This window comes from Polyodon spathula, chromosome 9 (assembly GCF_017654505.1).
Source record: "Polyodon spathula isolate WHYD16114869_AA chromosome 9, ASM1765450v1, whole genome shotgun sequence".
In the NCBI taxonomy this organism is placed as follows: Eukaryota; Metazoa; Chordata; class Actinopteri; order Acipenseriformes; family Polyodontidae; genus Polyodon; species Polyodon spathula.
The window spans coordinates 9,767,401-9,793,435 of record NC_054542.1 but is presented as its reverse complement, the minus strand read 5'-3'; the positions used below and the strand labels follow the sequence as shown (position 1 = coordinate 9,793,435).

The window sequence follows — 26,035 nt, the reverse complement described above, 5'->3', positions numbered from 1 at the left end:
GGTCGATAGATCAAGCTGCTGTCACATATTTAACACCTGGGGCTACAGCTGGACCTCAAGGGAGAGCCAGTGACTTATACTTGATCAGAGGCACGCTTGGATGGTGAATGAACCCTCCTTGCTCCCCTGTGTTTCTAACAAGCAGCGCTCTGGCTCTCAGAACCGAAATCCAATCCTGGTTTGCTGCTTCACAAAGTGTCTTCTGATACTCCCACTGGAAAGTTGCACATTTAAAGTTTAAATATGTCAATCCGTTTGAGAATGGAGGGTGCTTTTATTTTCATAAACAATATATATATATATATATATATATATATATATATATATATATATATATATATATATATATACACAGCACACACAGTCTGTGGCTAGACATCTGGTCTTGGTAAATTCTGGTCTGTGGTTGGTTAAAGCCACATCACTGGAGAAATAAATTGAACTACTGCCCTAATATCCTTACACCACTGGGGTAATAGTCTCCATCTGTCATGTGATTGGCTCACATCCCTGTCAGTCCCGTCCTTTTCAAAGGAATGCCCTCCACTTCCACTCCAAACAACAAGGTAAAATGGCTGAATGAAAAAACAGCTGAATGAATAACAAAACATACTATAAAAGAAAGAAAAAATAATTGCAGTATGAACTTTAAAAACATTCTGTTATTTATTTATGTTATTTACTTATTTACTTATGCTGTATCAGCTATATTTAAAAAAAAAAAAATACTATAAAGCCTTAAGTATTTGCGACCAAAATATTTTGCGAATCAGAAATGTTGGTGACCTGTTCCACTGGTAGTAGTATTTTATTTCATTATATGTACAGCACTAAGATATTCGTGCCAAAAACGTGAAAAAAGCATAATATAAAGTCATATATTCTATACAACCATGCCTCTCTTATTATTTTGATTGACTCTTGATTGATATTAAATATGTACTGCAGATTCAGTAACCGGCTTCAGGCATTATAGCCCCCTGTCGGGTCAATAATTTTCCACTATAACCCTCCTCTCCAGTCCATATTTACTTTACTTTAATGTGTGTGTGTGTGTGTGTGTGTGTATATATATATACACACACACACACACACACACACACACATACACACACATACATACTGATTTTATGGTATGGAACCTTATTGCAGTAGCCTGTTAATGGCAATTCAATTCTTCAGGCTGGGCAGACAATGAAAATCTGTCATATTGTTTTTCTTGAATACACAAACAGACAGTTCTCAAGGTCAACCATAACTGACTTTGCAAGAATTATGGGAATGCAAAAATGTCATTGCGCAAATACATCACACAGATACACACACTGTCTTGCTTAGCCACAACTGCTACAGCTTTGGAAATCAACAGTAATCTTTACTAAAAATGAGACTTGACAACTCATTTTACACTTCAAGGGATGTATAATGCCAAGTTTTTGCAGACCATTTGCAAAAATCAATTGATGCATAAATAAGAATGAATGCAACATTTTTCTATAGCATTTGTTTCATCAGCTTTGAGCATTTAAACCTTAAAACTAGTTAACAATGAACAGTAATCGTGTCAACCCAAAGTGCTTATGCAAAAAAACACTCTTATCATAACAGTGTCTCAGTTGCATATATTAATGTATATAATAATCTAAAGTGCCATTTTAATATACATCGATATATAATAACACTCAATTACTAACAATTACACAGATAGTTATCTGTGCATAAAAAGGAATATCAATAACTATAATCACAAGTGGAAACCGAGCTGTACTAAAAAATTCAGTTGTAATACAGAAGATAATATATACCTTCACCACAACACTGTCTAATACATTGATCTACTCTTCCTAAAAAACAAAACACAAAGGCAGCACAAGCTTAAGTGACATATGCCTTATTGCAGCATGGGAACGCAAGAGTAATCCTGAAAGAGTATAATAGGAAAATGCAGTCAGTCCATCTTCAAAGGTAGAAAACTGTAAAATAATATGATGTCAGGTCACACTGCTGTGACAAAAAATTCCAGCTATGGTTTGTGCTCTCGAATTTCATGTTCTGTGATGATTCCTACTATACCGTTCCATGGAAGCCAACTTTTTTAATATTATTTTAGCAATTTGCTGTTATCTGACCTCAACTCATGCATGACCCGCAACCAGCTGTGTCAGTTAAAACTGTAAGCCAGAGGCCAGGCTTTGTGAAACTATAGGCATCAACTGGAAAGAACATCAACAAGATTTTTGTAGAAGTGTGCCTTTCTAAACCAGTCTCTGAAAAACTTGTACAAGCGATACAATAATGTACACCTTCAGATTGTTTGCTTAACAAAACCGAACGATTCCACAATCAATACCCCCTGAAATTTATTGCATAAAAACTGATGATTGAATTGCAAGAAGCCATTTAGAATGATGGGCTCAACCTGAAGTCCCATCTGTTACACCAATTTTGCCCTCTGAAATGTAAACCAACGCCAGGAAACAAAACACCTGTATAATATAAAGGTTAACAGAATCCTCCTATGCCAATAGAACCAACATATTTTCTTTTCTTTTTTTCTTGCACTTCAATAAGGAAAGAGCGGATTAACGTTTGACAAAATTATTACACTTTTAAAACTGAAACCAACAGATATTTAACATCAACTATAATATGGAATTCTATCCAAGCTTAGATCTAGGCACGGTGCTAAATTGTTGTACCTTTTTGCTTTCTTTGAATTCTGTTGACATGCTGTGTATGTGTTGCTTTTCATGACCAACCTCAAAAGCCATACCATTTGGTTATTAGCAATGACATTGCTAATAGTACAGTACTCACATGCCACCTCCAGCGATGCATTACGGCTCACGGCTTCCCCCAGGTAGTTTCTGGCCACGCAGACGTAACTCCCCTCGTCCGGTTTACTGCGTCGGCCGTGTACGATGCGGAGGAAGAAGAGTGAGCCGCTGGGAAGCAGCATACGGTGGGAGCGAGGATCATCCTTGTCCGTCTCCACCCGCTCGCCATCCTTATACCACTCGATGGTGGGTGTAGGCCGGCCTTCTGCCTTGCAGTTCAAAGTGGCGGGCTCTCCTTTGGAGACAATGAGGTCAGAGGGGTGTTCCACTATCCGAGGGGGGGAATCCTCCTGACGAAGGCGGGATCCTAGGACACAAACCAAGAGAGGCTCAGATAATGGAAAGGTTTCACTTTTCTATACACCAGTTACCATCTGAGAAATAGTCATTTTATTGATGGCTTTTCAAAGTCATCACGGTTGTGGTGTGACAAACATATTTTTTGTTTTATTCTAATGTTTTTTGCCAAATGTGTACAAATGATATATTTTACACTTTAGCAACTGTTTATAAGTCTTTCAAAAACATACCAGGTCGGAATGCTGACATATTTATATCAATATTAGGGTTATTTAAACAGTAGGTAGTTTAATTTGGTAACACTTTCATATATGAATGATTACATTGTACAGGTAATCTGAACTACACAACTCTGTGCATTTAATTTTTACAAATTCCCATTGGAAGGTTGTGGTTGCTGATTTACAGAAGCATCCTAGTGCCAATTAAAAAAAAAAGTAGGCCTGTATATCTCCTACGTACCGCAATGATTTGTATTTTACTTGTATTTTTTTAGAAAACTAAATTTTACCAAATTTTACCTAAAACCACACTGCCTTTTCACTGTACATCCCACTGCTGTTCACACACTAACACATTACAAAATCACATTGTATTTATTTGCATATAATGAAACATAACTTTGTACTGTTTGGGGTATATGTACTTTATACAAAACAAGAAAACATTACACAGAAACACATTAAACAAAACAAGGACATAAACTAGGATTTAAAAAAAAAAAAAAAAAAAACGGTCTCCCCCAAGAATATTGTTCACATTGAGCAGTTCCCCATCATATATCCTATATGACCACATCAAAGACTCCAGCACAAACAGGTCATTTGCATTGAAGCTGAAGGGAATTTTGCTGTCATTGTTTATTATGATTCAAATGTTGATCAAAGGCTGATTCTGTGCATGTGTATATGTATCTTTGACAAGTCTGAACATATAATATTGCACATCCTTTTTTTTAATCCCAGCATCAGGTTTTATTTAAGATAATTACTTATCTGGTAGACTTCCATACTATCATTTCAAGTCTGCTCACTAGAAATAATGCATGTTACTTCAAAATCTGTCTTTGGCTCATTCATGTAATACTAACTGGTTTGTAAAAACTTCCCTCCCACTCACACATCTATCAATATGCTTCTATTTCACTGTGGTTCTTTTTTTCCCTAAAAATGGATCCCTCAACGGAAGGATTAACAAGTTAAATAAAGCCAAGAAAAAAAACAATTGCATCTGTATCTATTTACATTTTTAATCACAGTTTCTGTTAAAATGCTAATTTGTTAAAAGTGAAATAGAGTGTCTTTAACATTAGAAATGCTGTACCATAGATAATCTAGGCAGTATGCAAATATACCTCAATAAAACTGTTTCATGGGTTTTGTGACCACATTTTCACACACTTGATAAGAACCAAGAGGCAGCCAAAAATTTACATCACTTAGGCCAAAGCGGGGGTTTACTAAAGAGCACAATTCACATAGTTGACAGGGGCACAACAGGTCGAGGACAAGCTTTAGGTATGCTGTATCCATCTTACTGATCTTAAAGCTTTCTCTCTGATAAAAATGAAACAAAAATTGCTTTAAATCCATATGATAACAAAACCGACAGGATAAATCAGCTCCTATATCATGTGTTTGATAATCATCAATAGCAGTTTACAGAATGCATTTTATCTTCAATTACTTCCAGTTTGTGCAAGTATAATAACACGGATTCATATAATGAGCACTCACATATCCAATCCTATAAAACTTTGACTTCAGTGACGAATATCTGATTATTTCATCTGATTTGACATGTATGTAGGTGAACATGTTGTAACCTGACCCTTACCACGCAAACAACTTCCTGCCCTGCGCACACACGCACACATTTCGTACTGAAAGAAAAAATTATGACTTGGGTTTGAGGAACTGTACAGGGAGACGTATATTGTAGCGCATAATTTTCTTTTCTTTAGCACTGTTGGCATTTTATTTCTTATTTTTTTCTTATATCTGACTGTGACAGAGAAGGAATGGTTATAAATCTCCCTCCTGACATGTGAGGGCTCTGTGTAAAGTTAACAATGTTCCTCTGGACTGGAAGGTTTGATAGTTTATTCCAGGGTCAGCTGGAAGTTGGCCATCCAGGAAGGGGGCGGAGCCACAGTACTCCAAGTCATCGCCCCAGACGAGAAGTGATGTGGCAATCGCGGATTGGAGGAGAAACGATTGCACCCGCTAACCAAGGGGGCGTGGCTGAGGGTACAAAAGGGGATGTGGCCAAGTGAACTGCTCCTTTGTTGTGGTTACGGATGAACTGCTAAAGGACTGTGATATACCGTGAGTGTTTAGTGTTTGTTTGTTTTGTTGTACTAATTGTAAACGTTTGTTCTTGTTAGACAGCTAACACATACCAGGAACTGTCGCTAAAGGCCAGCACCAACCTGGACAACACTGCACTTCAGTTCACAAATAAATGTATTTCACTACTCGCACTTAAAAAGCACTCACTTTGGAATTGTGACCGGGTCTGAGTTCTGTGTGTGTATTTATCATTATTATTATTTTGGGACTGAACCCTGTGGGTTATGCTGAGCAGTACACATAGCTGTGTATTGCCAGTTATTATTGTTTACAGTTGTCAAGTGACTTTGGATTATAAATAAACCATGCACTGTGAACATTGCTGTTTGTCATTACTTGAGCACCACATCACCTCTACATCTGCGCACTGCAAACCACTTTCCCACAATGACATATCACAAGAGATGGCTCACGATGATGGTAGATCGCTCATGGAACATTTGATTCGGTAGGGCCAAGGCAAGATATTTACAGCAATCTGTCTTGAATGTTTAATTATCTGAAGACAGTCCTCCTGTTAGTTTTGTTTTTCATCCAGGGGGGTCTTTCATTGATTTTTTTTCATTGAAATTTGTTAGTGCATGAGTTTGGGGAATAACACAGCAGTAAAAGACAAACACTTGTCAATTTTTCAGGGAACACAAAAAAGATACACTGTCAGAAAATATATAGCTGAAAGGACGGTGTTTTAAAATAAGTAGGCTTTCATTTAGATGTACTATAGTTGGTTTTGTTGGTACAGTACTATATTTTCGACAGAATAATTATTTTAAGAACTATATGATTCTGAAAATATCACTTGCCAAAACAGAAGACACGTGGACTGCAATACAGTATACTTTTAAATCCAATATGTATTGCACTAGCATTACGTAAAATTCCCCATTAACGACCCAACAGCAAAATGAAAACCAAAATGTTACCGATGCGTAGAACTGCATAAAATGTAAAAGGCAAAGCAATTTAGCAAAAGATTAAAAAAAACCCTGCCAGTTTCCAGAATTAAAACAGTATCCAAAGTCAGTATTTGAAATTGCAAAATATAGTGCTTGATAATGCCATAATGTCACAGTTCACTTGCAAATGAAAATGCAAGAAAACCATTAAAGAGCACATATTTAAAAATTGGAGGAAGCACTGAAAAAAAAAAAAAAACGAAAACAATGTGGGCTGTGACGCTTAAACAAGTACATTGTAACACTGAAGAGATGGGCTTTGTATCAAAAAACTGGTGATGGAGTCGGAAATTGAGTGCGATGGGTAAGAACATTCATTTGTCACAGATATACAATAGGGATTGGTTTTATTCTTAATGCAAGGGCGGTAAAACGAGACTGACATGTATCTGGGTAACGGATATCCGAGTGCTGACTGTAATTAGTTATTTGTCTGTGCTTATTTTTAGATTCTCCTAAACATTTACTGCTGCTCTTGCACATATAGTAGGATAGCATCAGGAATGAAACTCAGAGTCAGGAAAGTGCAATTAAAGCGCTGTTGCACATGTTTATTTACAAATACAAAATAAATGAAGCAAAGAAACAAGTTACAATGACCAAAATAAAGCAGAAACTAGTCAACCTTTTTTACCTTTAGGCTGGGTAATGGCTTCACTAGAAGTTGACCAAATGATACTTTTTCTGAAATTCACCCAACCAACAAAGGATTTCTCCTCCATTCCCCAATTAACACCCAATTATCTAATCAGAGAATGGCCACATGCCAAACGTGGTTTCTGGCACATTTAACCCCCTCCCTGCCAAACTTCGGTTAAAAGTAATTAAATACACAAAACCCACCCACACACAAACTATTTACACGCAGGTTATTCTCTTTATCACAGTCGTACATATCATGTATTGCAGGGACACTTTATAAACAGATTTGTATTATCTACAGCATTGCCAGTTTGCCAGGAGTACACAATATACAGTGTCAATTGAACAGCAGCTATATTTCTTTAGTGGCCTTCATCTGAACAGCAAACATAAACACTAAATCATTCAGACCTAACTGAAGTACAACTCCGCCAAGGTTGCCACTTCATACCTACTTTTTTGTAATTATTGTTATTAGCCTTAATTCTGGAATTCATGTCTCATTGGTGTTGGTCTCCCATTCTAGTAGAATTGAACCAGGTCACAGGTGAGAAATAGAATATTAAAGTTCATCAACTGTCATAGACCTTCCTAGCTCACCTCTGTGTCCAATATGTCTGCTACATTGGACTAGGCTCCCCTGTGAATGTCTTCTCTGTCTATCATTGACTTGTGACCCCAGCAACAAAAAAAGGTGAAAGGGGACCAAAGTACACCCTGAATGCCACTAATCCCCCTAGCACTGAGCTCTACTAAAGAGGAAGAGAAAGTGAGACGGCAGCTCTTGGCACCACAACAATTTTTCAAGCAGCGTAGGTCTAAGGGGTGAGTTTGTATTCCACTGTAAGTTAATGAATGAAGTACTAATTAACATTATGGCATTGATAAATGGAGAGTGAGATTAGGGATGTACTCGATGTTCAGGCCTTCCCAGATGGAGTGTCAAAGCCACATTAATTCCTATCTCATTGGAGCATCTGCTTCTCCCATAATCCATTGCCCCTTGGTACGCACAACACAAACTGTTGTGACTCAATTCGATTTATATCAATCTAATTTCTTTTAATCCAATTTGTATTCCAATCTACTGCCTTCTAATCACTTAAACCTTGAGCCTCCATCTGGTACATTTTCTCTCAAAATTAACAGACAGATGCCTCTGCAATTGTCCTCCACTGTCAGGCTAATCATGTCCTAGAAGCAGTACACAGAGAATGCAGAGGCTGTACGTGACTTGCCACTCTGCCCTTCTTGTTACTAACATAGTGATTCTGCAGGAAAGCCTTTTCGTCTGTTTATTTACATAGCAGTGGCGTCCAAGAAATTGTTTGAATATGAAGAAAAGGTAAAATCTCCCAAAACAATGGTCTATTAAGGGCACTACTGTACATTGCATTAAGGTTTTTCTTTCTTGACTCCAAAGAAAGACTAGCATTAAAAGTATTCATGTTGCATATGCTCATCATATATAACCAATACCATAATCTTTGCTAATAATAATGGAAGCCAACTCTAACGCATTTACTACAGGCAAAGCAAAACATGTTTTGGTGAGTGGTGTGCATATCATTATACATTTGGTCAGGTCAATTGCTTTTCAGGTAGGTAAAATAGTCTACTTTTTATAGAAACTTTGTACCTGACCGACAAGTGGCATTAGATTCCTTTGAGGAAGCATTCAGCAACACTATTTGGTAATTTTTGGTGTGCTATGTATCATGAAATTGTGTATTTATTTATTTATTTTTTAATCTATGTAATATCTATGATTATACTGCTTAGTTATTCATTTTACATATAGCAGTCTCTTACTAAACTGGGCATGTGAGGAGACAGACAGGTTGTCCAGTTTAAAAAACAAAATTCCACACACATACTTTTATAGAGCTACATTTATTTTCAATGTATAAATCACTGCACTGAAATAATATGAATCTGCTCTCTGTGCACATTACATTATGTAAAAATATAAATCTGTACAGTAGGCCTATACAGTATATAGTACAGTAGTAAAGTCAAATGAATACCTAGCACACTTTCATTTTACTTTAGCCTATAGGCTACCAGTAGCACAAAATAAATCATGCTTCTATGTTAATACAGTGTGCCACATTGGATATTACTGGGGGACATACACTGTGTCTGGCATATCCGAATATACGGCATGTCTGCATTAACAATGGACTACAGTACTATACATCTGCCTTTAAAAAACGTCTTAAATGCATATAATGGTAGTGTATTATTTTACAAGCTGCTGTCATATATTATAACTGTGATCAGTAAAACAACTCATATAGGTGTCCTGTTTCAATTGCAGATATATTTTTTTTATGATAGAGGTGACAATTAAAGTGTTTATTATAACAATTCTCATTGTGATTACCATCAATAGGGCAAGTACTGTTATCCAAGTCAAAAAGGATAAAGATTCTGCTTCCAGACATTAGTGACCAGCTGTAATGGAAATTCATGACGGCAGTGTTTAATCATTTTCTACTGGTATCCTACTGTATTTAAAGCATACAGATAAAAGGATGTGCTGATAATATTAGCAGCTCTGACAAGATGAGTGAGAATGGAGCCCCCTAGGGATGCTATGTTATTCATTGATTAATTAATGCTTATTAACAATGGGATTCTTACTGTACGCATTTCTGCTACTGGTTTTTCAGTTTTCAATTAAAAAAGACACTTTCAAGGAATACATAAAGGTTTCAACTACAAATCTCCGAACAACACAGTAGCACACACACATGCTAGATTTTTGGATTAACACAGGTTCTGATTCAGAAGTCAGTTTTATTTGCCTTTGTTTTCCCTTGCAAACACTCTCTTTTACTAATTTAGTTTTTTTTGTTTCCCTTCACCTACACAACAAACTACAAAGACTGAACCACCTGGGGCCCATACAAGTGCCACCCCAGCTTTGCCCACCCCCTCTCTAATTCCCTTTGATTACCAGTTGCAATGAATAAAGACAAATCCCCCTCACGACTGCCAATAGCACCAAACAAGTAGGACTTTCTGGACCCTCTGCCTAGCATATGTAATAAAATTATGCAGGGCTATAGCCTATTCTATGCCTTGTTTGCTATGATACTGACCACACAGGCAGAATCTATAGCAGGTGGAATGCATTTAATGAGATTTCCATCTCCATAGCTGATGATGCAGTCAGAATTAGCTACAGTAGGTGTCTGTTTCAGAGTTCACAACGGCAAGCTGACTTCCAGGCTGTAAAATACAATTTGCTGACAAGAAGGAAAAGGGTGAATAAGATCAAACATGCACTGATGTTTTTAGCCAACACAAATAATCCACTTTTTCCACTAAGCTTCACTGAACACTGCTCCTCGAGTAAACCCATTACCGACTAATCAAACCATAGAAAGTGTCAAAATCTAGCTCATATATTCCCATGAAAACAGGGCTGAAACAAAGGAACTACAAGCAAACAGTGACACTGGAAGGAAGTTGCTTAATATTCACATTGACAGACAAGAACAAGAGAGTAATTATGTGAAATTAGCATTTTCATTGAGAAGCCTAGTTGAATCCCATGTTCTAGTTAGTGGGGGAGTGTGTCTGCCTCACCGCAGTGGCTCACAGAGCCCTCATTTATTGAGATCTTGTGGCTCCTTTCTACCTGTCACTAATTAAAATGTGATCACATAGTTACCCTCTCAGGATGAATCACTTTAATTCTGTCAAAGTTCAGTCGTACTTTGTCTTTAGGATAGTTCTTCATGTAGTCACATTAAAAAAAATTTCAACACCCACTTCTCTGTCCTACAGTGCACATTAAACATACCAAACCAAATGTATGCAAACTAGCAAAAATAATTTCCTTCTGGAAACAAACACAAAAATAATCTACTTTAATTCTTTCAGCAGTAAATAACTAAAAAAACACCTGCAAATTATATTGTTTCAGTTTCTGAAAAACAAATACTAAATATGGACATAGACATACAGTATGTGTACATTAGATTAGTTTACTGGTCGACAGATTTCAGTAGTTATTTCTTGTTTTAATCTGTAAAAGAATACAAATAAAAACTATACTGTAAGGAAGACAAATACCAACAGACAGAGGGCTTTAGGGTTCAGTTTTGTCAATCTACTATCTTCTGAACCAAAGTGCTTAGCACTTCATACTGTCATTATAAGGATCTTTCCATAGCCAACCACAGTTATTGTTGCATTCTGATTTATTTCATGTCTCCAGTCAAACAAATTGATGTTTAAATCTGATGAGGCTGTTAAGAATGATTTGATTGCCTGATCAGACATTTCAATTTTTACATCACAAGTACCCTCTTTCCTTTTCTTGACATTGACTGTTGGCAAAAATACCCCAGATCTGTTCCAGACCTATTGCAGCAAAGTGAAATAAAACAACACAAATAAGCTTTTAGCAGCAAACTACAGACCTAGCTTATCCTATTAGCCACCAGAGAATGAAGATTAAAGGATAAAAATATTTTAGTACATTGTAAGAAATCCTATGAGAATCTGAGTTCAGATTTTGTCTAATGGATTTACACATACCAAACATTTTCCATTGCTTTTTCTCTACCTTTTGCTATCAGTGGGCATAAACAGGAGGAGATGTTATCGTACTCTGCAAGATACAGTCCATCAAAACAAAAGCTGATAACGCTGATGTAAATAACATTTATTAAAGAAAAAGAACATAGAACATCCTTTTCATGTAGCAGGGCTTGGAAGGTAAAAACTAGTGATGTGGGGTGCATAGCTTTTCTCTTGCCCAGTTTCTTTTGTAGTATTTAAAACCTGGGTGTTCTACTGTCCTTTAATGACTACTGTCAGAAGGCATCAGAGTTACTGAAATGTTAATTGTGTTGACCCACTACAGCCCACCACCTGAGGGCCTGGGCCTGGGTTCTGTACAGGCCAAGCAAGGGGCAGACTGTGTTTTTGAAGTGTATTGCTGTTGTGAAGGAAGCACTTTCTACCTTTTCTTAATGCTAAAGAACAAAGTCTGTATCAATGCAAACAGTTTTACTGCTCATAACTTAGCTAATACGAAATGGCTAGGGTTAAGTTTTCACGCACAAATTGAGTTCTAAGTACTACAGTTCCTGTTTGACATTTGGCCGATTATCACAAATCTTTTTAGTAAAAATTTGTAACAAGGAAGCGAGTGAAGACAAGAATGCAGTATGGCAAAAATTCTATCGGCTACATTTGTGTTTGCATTTCCACCATGAAATCTGTTTTTTTATCTGCATTGTACCTCTATTCAAATGCCACTGCAAACTGATGACTAGCCGTCATCAGATGACTAGGTGCAGGTCTCAGCTTAGTATAGAATGGTGCATCTTACAAAAAACACTGTCGAGGAATTTAAGAGCAAAAATATACCATCACACATCCTTGGAGTGATCCTGAGTACAATCGATATTCCTGATTCACATTAGTAGTGCAGAATGCTCTTGCCCTTGCTGAATCTCTTCTAGATATTCTACACCCCCATACACATAGATATAAACAAGGTATTTTTAAAAATGATTTATTTAAAACAGCACTTCCATTAGATTCCAAAACTTAATCCATCCTTTCACACAGAGAACCACCTTGACCTTGGGAGAAAATTCCAATGCATTTTATTAGCATTGCTTTAGATAAATTCAATAAGGAAAACAGCCAGCACAGGGAATGCAAAACTGTTGTACCCATTAGCTAAATAACACAGGGCAATGACACTTTGTTTTGAGCAGCTTGTGGTATTTTTGCTCCACATCTCTAAAAACCAGTACACCGGTAAATGTATTAACCCATTAGTTTTAGGTACTGATATTTTATATCACAAAAACTGTAGTAATAGTATGTACAAAGGCATTATAAACACCAACAAATAATGTTTTACCAAAATAACTGTGGGGTTTTACATTTTATTATTAGGTCTAGGGACCTCACAACCTCACACTGAAACATAAATGCGCTTTCTCTGCATTCTTTTTAGTCTCAAGGTCTGAGAACATGGAAACCTTTGAATGTGTATGTCATCAAATGCTGACGTTAAACGTTCTGTTTAATTTTACAGATTTAGCAACTGCATACAAGAAAATTAGATGTTTGAAATCAGCAGATTTATCCAACACATAAGAAATTAGATGCTTTAAAACAATGCTGAGTTTGATACTTATTAAGGGAACATGCCATATTTATTTCTTGATAAGGCAATTTAATTAATTGAATCTAGAGCCAGCAGGACCAGTAAGCGAGTTAATTAAAGAGAGGCAGATGGAAAAACAAGTGTCAGCAAAGATGATCCATTAAGACAAATGTGACACTGGAAATTGGATTCACTATGGAGACCTACTTTGGCGTACATTACCACTACCCTTAATCTCTCGTGCCTGACAAATGTCCCTTTAAGCAGAAAGCTTTCATTGCCCTCCAAGTTAAATACTCCAGAGATTGAGAATAACTCCTCATACATTTTCATATCCATGGAGGAGTTCCAAATCGAACCATTAGTAAATTCTCCTCTAGTGTTTCCCCCCATTTATCTGTGGATGTGACTCGAAATTGTAAAAAGGGAACAACTGTTCTCCAGGGACTTGCACTTCATAGTAAAAATACTTTAGGATTATGCTGAGTTCCAGCAAATAGTAAAATATTCACGATTAGCATCAATTGAATTCACCTGTGAGGAAGGTGGCTCTATTCGAGAAACGGTTAAAGCAGAACTTGAAATGGGATTTTTTTGTGTAGGTACTCAGCATAGCACAGTGCTGCTCATAAGCTATTTGTGACAATGAAAAAGTGGAATATTTCAAGCACACGAGTTAGGTCATTATTTTTGAATGAGATGATACAGTGATAGTACTGTATTGTATAAACTGGAAAAGAGGGTTCTATTGGAAACACAGATTAAATGATATATAATTTCATGTATCATAGTAAAATAATGAATAAATAAAAAATAAAAAAAAAAAAACTAAAAAGTAATTTATCATTTAGAAGGCATTCTAAAAAGTTTGGAAATTAAATGTGTTAGAAACGAAGCTGAGAGACTGGTGAAGTTAACACAACTACCTTGATTGTAAATATGAACATCATTTTAGAAGAGACAGAAAGGCAAATAACTAACTGGGAGCATTTCTGTTTTTCTCCTAAATGAAGCAATACAAATGTCCTTGTATGTATGTATGTATGCAAACTTCTAGAGTCACCAGAGAACTCAGCCATACGGTTTAAAATTGCCAAAGGGCACACTAATATGTAGCCCTAATTAAGTTTTTATTAGGCAATAAGGCATGGCAGGGGGTAGGTTACATGATATAACCCCTTCCCTGGGGGCTGTGGGGCTTTGACAAAAAAAAATAAAAATAAAATTCCTATGAGGTGAGCATCTAAAATCAATATTGTTTAATATTATTTTCTACAAACCCAAACAGCTGGCATGGATGGTAAATATTATTTAATAGGGAACCCTAATTAAAATAAAAAAAAAGAATAAACCATAGATTGAAAGAAAGAAGACCATATGACTCGCTTCATAAGGTAATAATGCAAAGGGTCCGCCTTTGACACTTGGGTTCAAATGGGTCATGGGTTCAAATCTCCCATCCTTAAATTAAGTCTAATAATTAATTCATCTGGGGGTCTCTCTGCATCAAGCATTGTTGTCCTTTCCTACAGTTAGGCCAATGTAAAATGTGTATTAAAAGGTCTTTCAGTATGTAAAATGTGTATTTAAAAGGTTTATCAGTATGCAAAATATGTATTAAAATATTTTTCTGCATGTAAAATGTGTATTAAAAAAGGTTTTTCTGTATGTAAAATATGTATTAAAATGTTTTTTCAGTATGCAAAATATGTATTGAAAATGTTTTTTCAATATGTAAAATGTGTATTCATTTTTTTCAGCACGTACAATGTGTATACATTTTTTTTTCAGCATGTAAAATGTGTATTAAAAGATTTTTCAGTATGTGAAATGGGCATTAAAATATTTTTCAGCATGTAAAATGTGTATTAAAGGGTTTTTAGTGTGTAAAATGTTTATTAAAAAAGTTTTTTCAGTATGTAAAATGTGTATTCATTTTTTTCAGCACGTAAAATGTGTATTAATTTTTTTTTCAGCATGTAAAATGTGTATTAAAAGATTTTTCAGCATGTGAAATATGTATTAAAAGATTTTTCAGCATGTAAAATGTGTATAAAATTTTTTTTCAGTATGTAAAACAGCATTTCCATAGAAAGGTTCACCAGCTTTACTTAATCAGCTGTAGGTTTCAAGATTTGACTACCAATAATCTGCTAAAAAGTTCAAACTGTTTTTTTTTTTTTTTTTTTTTTTTTTAAACGTAGCTCAATTAAAGGTGATGGACAATGGCATTGGCAACAGTCAGGAAAGGTACAGACAGAAGCCACACTCTCACAGCTCTGCAAGCACACCTCAATTCTGCCCATAATAACCCTGCCATTGTCTTTGGGTCTCTATAAAGCAGAGGCTGCTAATTGTGCCTAATAGTGATTTTGTGATGTGGAATGCTGTCTAATGATAACTGTGTTGAGATCATCAAACTCATTTTACTTGTGGCTTGAGTCAGATTGTAATAATGCCCCTAAAATATAGACCAAAGATGGCATGTGTAGGCCTGCTATCAAAACAATATGGATTTGCATACAATGCTTAAATTTACTGAAACTAGAGTAAAGTAGTGTATTTATTGGAAGGTTGGGGGTTCATTTCCAAGACGGGAAATGTAATTTGATGTACATTTTGTTTTTTACATCTTTCACTAGAAACCTGCAGGTGAACAACGGAGATAAAAAAAAATAATTAAGCATCTGCTTTTTCGGGTTTTTCCAAGGTAGTCTAAGAAATGTTTTTTTTGTCCTCTACCCACATGCAGTTCAAAATAGCTTACATACAATTCAATTCAAGAGAGAAAAAATAGGCTTTGTTTGTTTCTTCCCACAGTGGTCTGTCAAATAAAAACCCTCAAGAACAAAATGACAGCTGCTAAGATTCACATCAAAGCTGGCAGGCCTTATTTTGTCTGCCTCTGTTTATCAGGTTCGGGATTACACCCTGCTACCTGAATGTTGCCAAGAGACAGCCAATCAAAACACATGACAGAGGCACAAGCATTCAAAGTGCTCAAACCCAAAATGTTAATCTCAACCCAGACCACACAAGTGACCAGTATTTCGCAGGTCAGACCCACAAATTCACATTAAAATCTGCAGACCCACGACAGTCATTGTGCAACCTACAAAATAAAACGTACATGTAGACCACTGTTTGGATGATGTAAAAAACTGAAGTTTGTCATTATCAATGATTGTATTTTTCATTAAGGGGTTCTTAGTTCATGCTGCAAATTATATCATTTTAAATTAACCAATGCTGTTGTTTTCTTTTTATTTTATTGATTTGAAACATACTTTTTTCATAAATTAGGTCATATTAACCCTTTCAAGGCCAAGACCGAATATTTCAGGCCCCACCGTTTCACAGCGCTGCCTGGTTTGGCCATGCTTTTTTTTTTTGGATCAACTCAAGCAGGTGAAAAAATAATGTGTCTTGCTACTACAATGAAGACATTGTAATTATAAACTTGGCCTGTGTATCTTTTTCTGACTGTGGGTCACTTGAGCCATACTTTACTAAGACATGCTTCTGTGCTTTTGGTGGTTCATCAAGTTTATTCAATGAACCAAAAACATAAATCCAGCTGACGGTCCAATCACGCATGCACATGGTAAATAATTATAATAATGCATTCACTTATGGATTTTTTTATTTAGAGTCCCATTCTTTGTGTGATCAACAGTTTTGTAGATTTGTAGAATAAACAGTGGATTTGGACAGTGGATCAACAATATATCTGCCCTGCACTCCCTTTCTCTTCAAAGCCTCACAGCCACTTTCAATTCAAAGATTCATGGAATTTATCAATGAAAAGATCAAAGGGTAGATGTCACAGAATTTAAAAAAAAAATAACAACAAACTTCACCAAACTTGTGTTCTTTTCTTCAATCCTAGCCTCCTACATATGTTTGACTTGCATTTGACTATAATCTCACTTACTGTGCACTTATCATGTGATTATGAGGATTTCATGTATGTTCCTACAATAGTTTTCATTTAAGGTAAGGGATGCAGATACCAGAATCCATGATTCTAGTTTAACTAGTATTTGATAGTAATGGCAGTACATTGTATTTTATATGACAATAATGGTAACGTAATTGTAGACTAATGTTTCACCCCAATGCCCTATTCATCTTTTCTTCAAATGCTCTGCTTTAAACATGCTGTATATAAGCCTTGGGGAATTTCTATACTTAAATGAACAAAATACAGGCAGTCATAAAGGCAGGTGTTGATTTCTTTTGTTGACATTAATTGGCAATATAAAACCTGTAGAACAAGACATATTTTATGTAAAAGTGGAATTAGGTTCAGCTTGTCTTGCTGTTATTCTAGAAGAAATATAAAGCACTAATAATTCTCTATTGTATTATTATGCCATTTTCCTATAATAGTGTTTGTAAGAATTGTGCCTAAAACAACAAATGCTCCACAACTTGAAGATTGTTTTAACAACACCACCTGTTAAAAAGGATGATAGATCTCTAGAAACAAAAAGACATTCATGTGTAAGATCTATGTATTATTGTAGTGGTAGCAGAAAGGTATTTTGTGGTTTTCATATGAAATGCAGCAGATACAAATACAAGCTGCACTGTGAAACCTTTTGTTCAGACAAAGAGGACCCAGTCGCTGTGGTCCTTTATGGTTAGTTACCTCTGTATGTGAAATTTACATCACCTCGCATACAGGCCTACACTTCTTTACTTTCAGCATGTTCCCTCCTTCCTTTCTCTGATCATGAAATAGGGGTATGGTTACACAGATAGACAGGAATCTTTGAAGTAAGCAGCATATTTTATCCTGAAAGCTGTTATTTACTAAATGAAAGCTCATTTCATGCTCTTTTTAACATTATCAGCTGCAATCTTCTGAGGTGTGTTGCTGTTCTCAACAAATTACTTTTCTTAACGAGTCTGCACTACATTTTCTAGTTTAAAAAATAATAAAAAGCATAAGAAGCAAGTAATGTATTGACAAACATGTTTCATAATTTGTTGTTGTATGAAATGGTGTTAGGACATGATGACAAGGAAAGTAACAGTTGTTAAAAGACTACTGTAATCCTCCCCATTCTAAAGCCTCTTTCACACTGGCACTCCTAACTGGGTCACGACTCGGGTTCTGGCTACCCGGGTCACAATCCCACATAGTGTGAAACCACGTACCTGGGTCGTACTTGGGTTGACCCAGGTTGCAGCGGCTCACCTCAGGATATGGGTCGACATGCTTTGACTCGGGTTGAGAAGGACAAAATACATGACAGCCGTTCGTAAACCGACAAAATAACAAACAGGCACGCCTGCGTGAAGGTTTCACTTCTGCAAGGAACATTTCTGTTTATTCTGTTTAGAAATATTTGTGTTGATTTTGAGACAAACCTGAGCCAGATTGCAGCAGGGATGAAGAAATATTTGCTCTAATCAGCATTTGGGCCGACGGTACAATCCAGAGAAGCTTGGATGGAAGCGTCTGAATCAAGCTGCTTCCGGGACATTGATATGTGCATTGTTTATTTGCGGGTAGAGCATGCCAGTGTGAAACTGGCTTAATTCAATCTAGCCTACACAAATTGCACTACGTGATTTTGCTTTAACACTAATTAGCCCCCGTGAAAGGGAATCAGTTTTATCACATTAACCTGATTATGTAAATATCAAGATCAAATAAAGTTGAACTGAGATAATGCATCCTTTCTATTTTTGCTGTTTATAGTTTTGGAGCACATAACACAAAAAAACAAATGTCTGGTCTCTCTCATTTGGTACCAGAAACATGGCATCAAGTTTTCATCATGATAATTCTAACTCACTCACTGTTTTTCTGACAATGCTGAGTAACAGGAAAAAAAGTTGTGAATTCACCAGTTTACTGTATTTTAGCTGTAAGAACATACACTTCCTCTCCCATTGAAACCTTCTTCTTTTTTATTGAAAAATACTACAAATTACACATTTAGACTAGTAATTCCTATTGCCATTGTCCTAAAAGTTAACAAACTTAAAATAATATGCAGTAGCTCTGGTAAAGTTCAGGTAACTATCTTCACTGTTGATATCAGTTTGCCAAACCACATTATGGTACTCAATTGCCCATATCATTGTCTAAGAGGTCAGCGGCAGATTTCTCTGCATAGCTGAAAGTGAAACTTTATCCCCCAGCAGGGCTGACTCTACAGCTTGAATAGGGGTGTAGGGACAGCTCTAGGTGCCTGATTACTACAGTTGCAGAGAGAAAGGCTTCACATTTCACAGTTTAATCCTGAGCAATTTAAACGATGACATTAGTTATATTAAAGCCTGCCAGCAGCAGCTGCCTTGCATTGCATAGCACAGAAATGGACACTTCCTCTTTTTCAACTTCAAAATCTTTTCAAGTTCTACTTTATTCTATACAAATAAAAATCATCACTTTAGTAAACTGCTTTGTGGTGGCTGCCAATAATGAAACAAAGCCAAAAGACTAACCAATGTGTTTTAAGCACAAATGATACCCCTTAATTGGGAAATGTTTAACAACTGCATTCTGAGAACTATCAAAAACCTGAATTATTTTAGGCTAACAATGTAGCTGTCAGTGGGCAACTATATCCAGCTAAAACACTTGAGCAGAATTTTCCTAAGCTCTTCTACGAATACCAGGTCAATAGCACTACATTTCCATTAAGCTAATCCTAGAATTGAGATATTCCCCTTTAGTTCAAACAAACTCTAAACTCAACTCTTCATGCAGCTGCACAAACTGAGTAGGAATTACTTATTTCCATTAAAATAGTCGTAGGACTATTTTAATTAGAACAGCTAGATCTATAAACCCAGAAGCTGAAAACAGCTTCCCAACCCAGACAGATATTTCTTCTTCTCCTGAAGTAATATAAACACAGAAAACTATACAGATTTGATAAATCTGCCTTTTTAAAATGTGTGTTATTATTAGGGCATTATAACTGCTTCTTTATTTAAGCTAGGTATTTAATGCAGACTGCATCTAAGGGTCGGTATAAGAAAAAAACACTCAAGTTTCCCAAAAAGTTTGGTCAGGGATGCTTAGCAAACTTAAAGCTAGAAGAAGGAAGACTCTTCCGCCTGCCTTCACCCCTATGAAAACCTGACGGTATTAATCATTACATTTTAAATGCTGCTGACTGATACTATTCATTGAGCTAGGCATTGTTGCTAATGTGGCCCCATGAATACAGCTTAAAACCTTTTTGTCTTTTAAGTGGACTCTTAGCAGCAGCCCCTCCCATCTCAAAGGCCTACAGAAGATCTTTCAAAGGCACAGCATTAGGAAAAACAAAAGTATTTGGGGGGATGTTAGAACAAAATGGTCAGATTTGATTCGGACCATGATTCATAGCTCACACTGTGTTTTTCCCCTTCTCTACCTCAATGGTTTTTACTTTGCCTAGCAACCATAGTTTGACAGTGAAAAGGAGCACGATTTTTTACACAGCAGAGAAATGTGGGCAAGTTTTATCAGTGAATACAGGCCCAGATTTTGTTTTATTTTTTATTTTTTTAAAAAGAACTGAAAGTACAGACGTCAGAATACATTTTTTTTAACCAATTAATACACTTAAAGCTGCATAATATACAAATTATGTTAAATTTTGCACCACAAATATAATTCTGTGGTGTCTCTACTTCGTCTGACATAATTAAGCCTTCTGTGCATTCTACTTATTTTCATAAAACAGATCAGTTTAATTTAATTTTTTTAAAATACTTTAAAAAATAAGTTGAATTTGTTGTGACACAACACCCACCCTCTTGCATCCCGATTGCCAATCTAGTTTGTTATATTATTCCAAAGGAGACTGAATATTGTGATGATATTTTTAATGTATGTTTTAAAAGTAACAAAACGTACCAGAACAAATAAAACTGTATGGGACAACTTAATTGTACTCCAAAACAATGGCGCATATTCGTTTCCAAGTTTATCCTTGCTTTATAGTACATCTCTTCTGCTTACGCTTAAATATTTTTTATAATGGTCTGTATTTACCAAACACATAACTCGCAGCAACCTGTTTTTTTCAACCGGAAATTAACAATATCCTTCACAGAATACCCAAGAGCACTTGACAGTTATGTAATCTTCTTTTGCTGTGAACTTTATAAAGGACCCTGCTAATAGCCATTGCCCAATTCAGGTAACAGAGTGTGTATTTAGGAGTCTTGAGCACTAGAAAATAGCTCTCAATGATAGCTCTGGAGATCTGTGATTGCTGGGTGAGTCGTGATTAAGATGCTTCTCATAACTGACTCTTAACTCCTGACATTTTCACAGCAGTAAAAGTAGTTCTGGCATGCAAAGTAGAACACAAAGCTGCACTATCTTTCACAGCATTAAAGCTGTCTTGTAGTAGACATTTTTTTTTCACAGTATGCAGAATGATGATGTTATTAGTGAGCTACTGAGTTACTTTTATTTACTATATGACAAATAATGTTATAGTTACATTTAATATGTTTACATACAGATTTTTTAAAATTCAAAAATATGTCCAAATTGACAAGAAATTGTCTTTTCTAAAGAGCCTGTTTTTTATTTATTTATTTGTCACCAAATAGAATGAGCAGACTTAATGGTAAGTCTTTTTAGGTATTTAGTAAACCAGAAGTTGATTTACTATACTTTATAACAATCACATTTCCTCAAACTGTTTATTAATATTGTAGCAATCTTGGTTCCTGCAGGCAGGCTCCTCACACAGGGCGAAGCAATTGACACACAGCGGAGGGCGGGTGTGAACCCAGGACATCTTGCATTGAAGCATAGCGCCGATACCGCTGTAGAAAAGAGACGGCTCCTTTGCAAAGAGCGTATATCAGGCTTATGTCTTTGCACATGATTACGTCACCTACCAGCCCTGCTGCTGCCTTCCCCCGTGCACACTACAATATAAATTACATTACATTGTACACTGACCTTATTAATGGCAAAGTACAGTATTTTAATCAGAAGTAGTCTTAGATCAATATCATGCAATATGAACAACTGTAAAATTCCCTATAGTGGAGACTAAAATTCTTGCTTGACAGGTGATTACACATTCTAATAGCGTCCTTCTTATTTCAGGCAGATTACAAAAACAAATAAAGTAATTTGAATAACAACATTTTCTTGATCACAAAATAAACTGTTACTAAGTATTGGTGGATTTGTCTGGTTCCATTAGTTAAGTGGCAAATTAAGCTTAATAGTGATGTAATTAAGTACTAACTATCACTGAAGAATATATGGATAGTATCCACCTAAATGTATGTTACTGTCATAACTAAGCAGTCATAAACCACCAGCGTCAAATTGATACTTTATTTGCGGTATTACAGGTAATAACACAAATTTCATGTTACTATGCATTGGTTAGACAGATAACATAATCCGCCATGGTTGACCATTTAAACTACAACAGGATATTAAATATGAACCTCAAATTATGTTTTCCCTGGACAATCAGGATAAATTATCTCTAGTTCCTGTCATTGCAGTGCGCTGGCTAATTGCATTTGTTTCATACATCTCAAAACATCCCTGTACATTAATAACATTCTGTAACACAGAGCTTTCTCTGTTGCGCTCTGTCGGTTTCACTGAGCACCTCAAATGTATTCATCTCAACAACACCGTGCATCCGTGCTTAGCTTTTGTGGTTATTAACAAAGGTTTTTATGCAATCCTGTTAGGATGCATTGGCAAAATAATGAGTATGCCTTTTGTTGATAAAAGTCAAAAGCACAACATTGTGACATAAAGGTGATATAAACATATGGCTTTAATTTTAGAATTAATTACAGTAAGCGAGGTTTATGCGCGCAAACACGTTTAATCAAATGCGCATTGCAACCGGGCTCTGCGTCTGATATTTACGGTATTTTCTAGGATTTGGGGGTGTGGTAATCTGTATAGTGCACATACACTGTTTATAGAAAACAACTTTAATAACGATACACATGATGTAACAAAGTTTAATTAATATGAAAGTCAAGGTGCGGTGTTTAAGGGTAGAAAGTTTAAATAGGCGTGGTTCATTTCGCGCTTGATCCGTCTTTTTAATCTCACTCCGGGTGTAACATTTCTGAAAGTAACACTGAGTGTACTACTGGTTTGTTGCTTCACAGAGCAATGAGGACAGCATTATCGTGATAAACCGCAATGTTACTTGGCGTCTGAGATGCGCCTCTGGCACTCCCTGATGTGCAGGAAACACATCAGAAACATGATTATTCTGTGATGGTACTTGTCAGATATATGTATACATTTTGATCATGGAATGTGTTGGCCTAGTAACACAACATGCGTTTTTATTTAATTTTTATGAGTGATCCACTGTAACCTGTAATCCTTATTATAGAGGCTCTGGAACTAATAAAACCAGAATTCCCGTAGTGTCGATTTGCAAGACTCAAAATAAACATCCAATGAAAGTCATCGTTAAACATTCTGTACTGTATACATGCAGCTATTGCTTCACATTCAGACGATTAGCACGTCTGCACTCGAACTGTGATGCAAAGGCTGGCTTTAGCGCTGCAGTTAATACGACTAACTTTCGGTGAGGCACTCATTTGAACTGGCAAAGTCAATACTGCAGCTCAGGCAAGTCAAATGTGTGTCTCAGATCTGTACATTTTACCCTCACTTTGTCGTAGCTGAGTCAACGTGTTAGGACACAGTGTTAGAACTTGCTCTGACAGTGAATTGTTTGACCCTGTTTCAAAACCAAAGTACTGTCTATGAATTGAAACTGAGAACTACAAAGGGAAGCTTATATACAGCACTCCCCATCTGGTTAAAAAAAAAAAAAAAAAAAAAAATCACGTTTGTTTCTTATTGGCAACGTAATTATATTTCTTTAAAAATGAAACATCAGAAACAATCTGCAAACCATTTAGAACAATCCAACCCACATGCCATTGTACAAAAACGAGATGAAACGGAATGTCTTCCTCAACTTACCGTTCACTTGAAAAAAAAGTAATCCAGAAACAAGAATGGCTAGTAGCAGACCCATTCTATCATATTAAAACAATCCTGGATAAATTATTATGTTAATTAAAAAGGGAACCGTTTTCGTTTTTTATACAGTTCTTAATGTCTGAATGAATCCAATCTGAAAGCAGGCGCGCAAAATAGATTCATAGTATTTTAAAGGGCACTAGTTATAGTAATACATCCCTATGGATGGACAAGAAAACTCCAGCCCTGTTTCCACGTATTGAAAGAAGAGACTGCATCCTCAGCCCAGCATCTTTTCAAGTTTCCTTTCTTTTGAGAAAATCCACTGCAATCCCAAAGTAGATCCGTCAGATACAACACATTTCAGAATGACAGTTTATTCTTTTTAAATGCCTTCCCGATTTATTCCCAAAGTGTTCTCACAATCTAGTACTTTTGTCCAAGTGGTAAGCATATCCAGTGTCTCAGCTTTTTAATACAAAATACACTGATTAGAATATTATTCACTGATTCAGAACGTTTGTGAAGATAATTTGTTTTCCACCCACTATGAAAAGCTGTTGAAGGGATGTTGATCCAGGGTGCTTAAGTACTGTAAATATACAGTCAGTGGTGAGTGGATGTAGTTAGTTTAGCAGAGAGCTCTGCTATCCTCTCTCCCTCTTTGAAACACTAACACTACCACTGCCAATGTGTGTTCATGCTGGGCTGGAGCTTCAAATGACACACCAACCAAAAATTAACTTGAAGGGGGAGGAGAGAAAGAAGCCGAGAGACAGACAGAGAACGAGAGAGGGAGGCGGCCAGGGGGTGTGGACTATACCATATACAAAGCTAAAGGAGAAGCAAAGGGATCTGTGTTGATCAGTAACAGACTTCCTCGTGGCGGAGGGAAATGAGGACATGATCCAACTAGTGTGGTCCTTATACTGAAATAATGTAAACGGTAGCCGAGAAAACAGTCCATTTAAGACATGCCATAATGTTATCTTCTTACAGTGCTCTCACCAACAATAACATGTGGCTGGACAGTTTAAAGTTTAACAATGCCGTTTTTTTTTTTCGTTTTTTTTTTTTTTTTTCTTGTTTTCTTTTTACTTCCAAAAACCAGAACAACTGTTAACAAAACTAAAGTTCGGTTACCTTGTTTTGTTACTGGTATGTAAATCATGCCGATGCAGGGGGGAGAGGTATTTACTGTGCATTTATCTAATTCACTTTTGTCTTTTAGCAACATGTGATGATATATTGCCATTTGTTGTGATTAAATGCAGTGTTGCTTTTTTGGACAACTCTAATATTGTAAAATAATAATAATAATAATAATAATAATAATAATAATAATAATAATAACAACAACTGAACGCATGAAGACACATGAAGACAGGTCGCGCACTGTATTAAAACACTTATACTTAATTTGACATTTCTAATGTAATGGACTTGATTAAAAAGATCAGAATTGCGTCACTCCTCTTATTAATATTTGATCATTCTGTCCACCCTGTGTGATGAGGAAATGACATCCATGGAATGACTGCACCATTAAACCCCATTAAACATACAGGCTGGGGGGAAAAAAAAAAAAAAAAAAAAAAAAAAAAAAAAGATTGCTAACATTGATCAAAAGTAGAAAGAAAAATGCATGTTCTAGGTTTGGCTATAAAACCCCTACTCTACAATTCCCACATCCAACATGGACAAAATGAATTTACAGAGCACAGAACAGGATATATGAAAAAAAGGGAATGTGAACGAGAGACGTCGTGGAATGTATTAATCTGTCAATGAATGTTTGAGGCTATTCTTTCAAGGATGCAGGCTGAATAATAGTCATC

General features: G+C 36.1%; 1 protein-coding gene across 1 annotated transcript in view; it reads right to left on the bottom strand.

Annotated features, from left to right (window-relative positions):
- LOC121321276 (roundabout homolog 2-like) overlaps positions 1-24,888 on the bottom strand; it is a 261,265-nt gene extending 236,377 nt beyond the window's left edge. Inside the window, exons 1-2 of the mRNA XM_041260177.1 lie at positions 24,198-24,888; positions 2,818-3,144 (exon numbers count right to left, since the gene is read on the bottom strand). Coding sequence (XP_041116111.1) covers positions 2,818-3,144; positions 24,198-24,252 — 382 coding nt within the window. The 5' untranslated portion in view covers positions 24,253-24,888. The remainder of the gene's footprint in view (positions 1-2,817; positions 3,145-24,197) is intronic.
- Between the last annotated feature and the right edge of the window lie 1,147 nt (positions 24,889-26,035).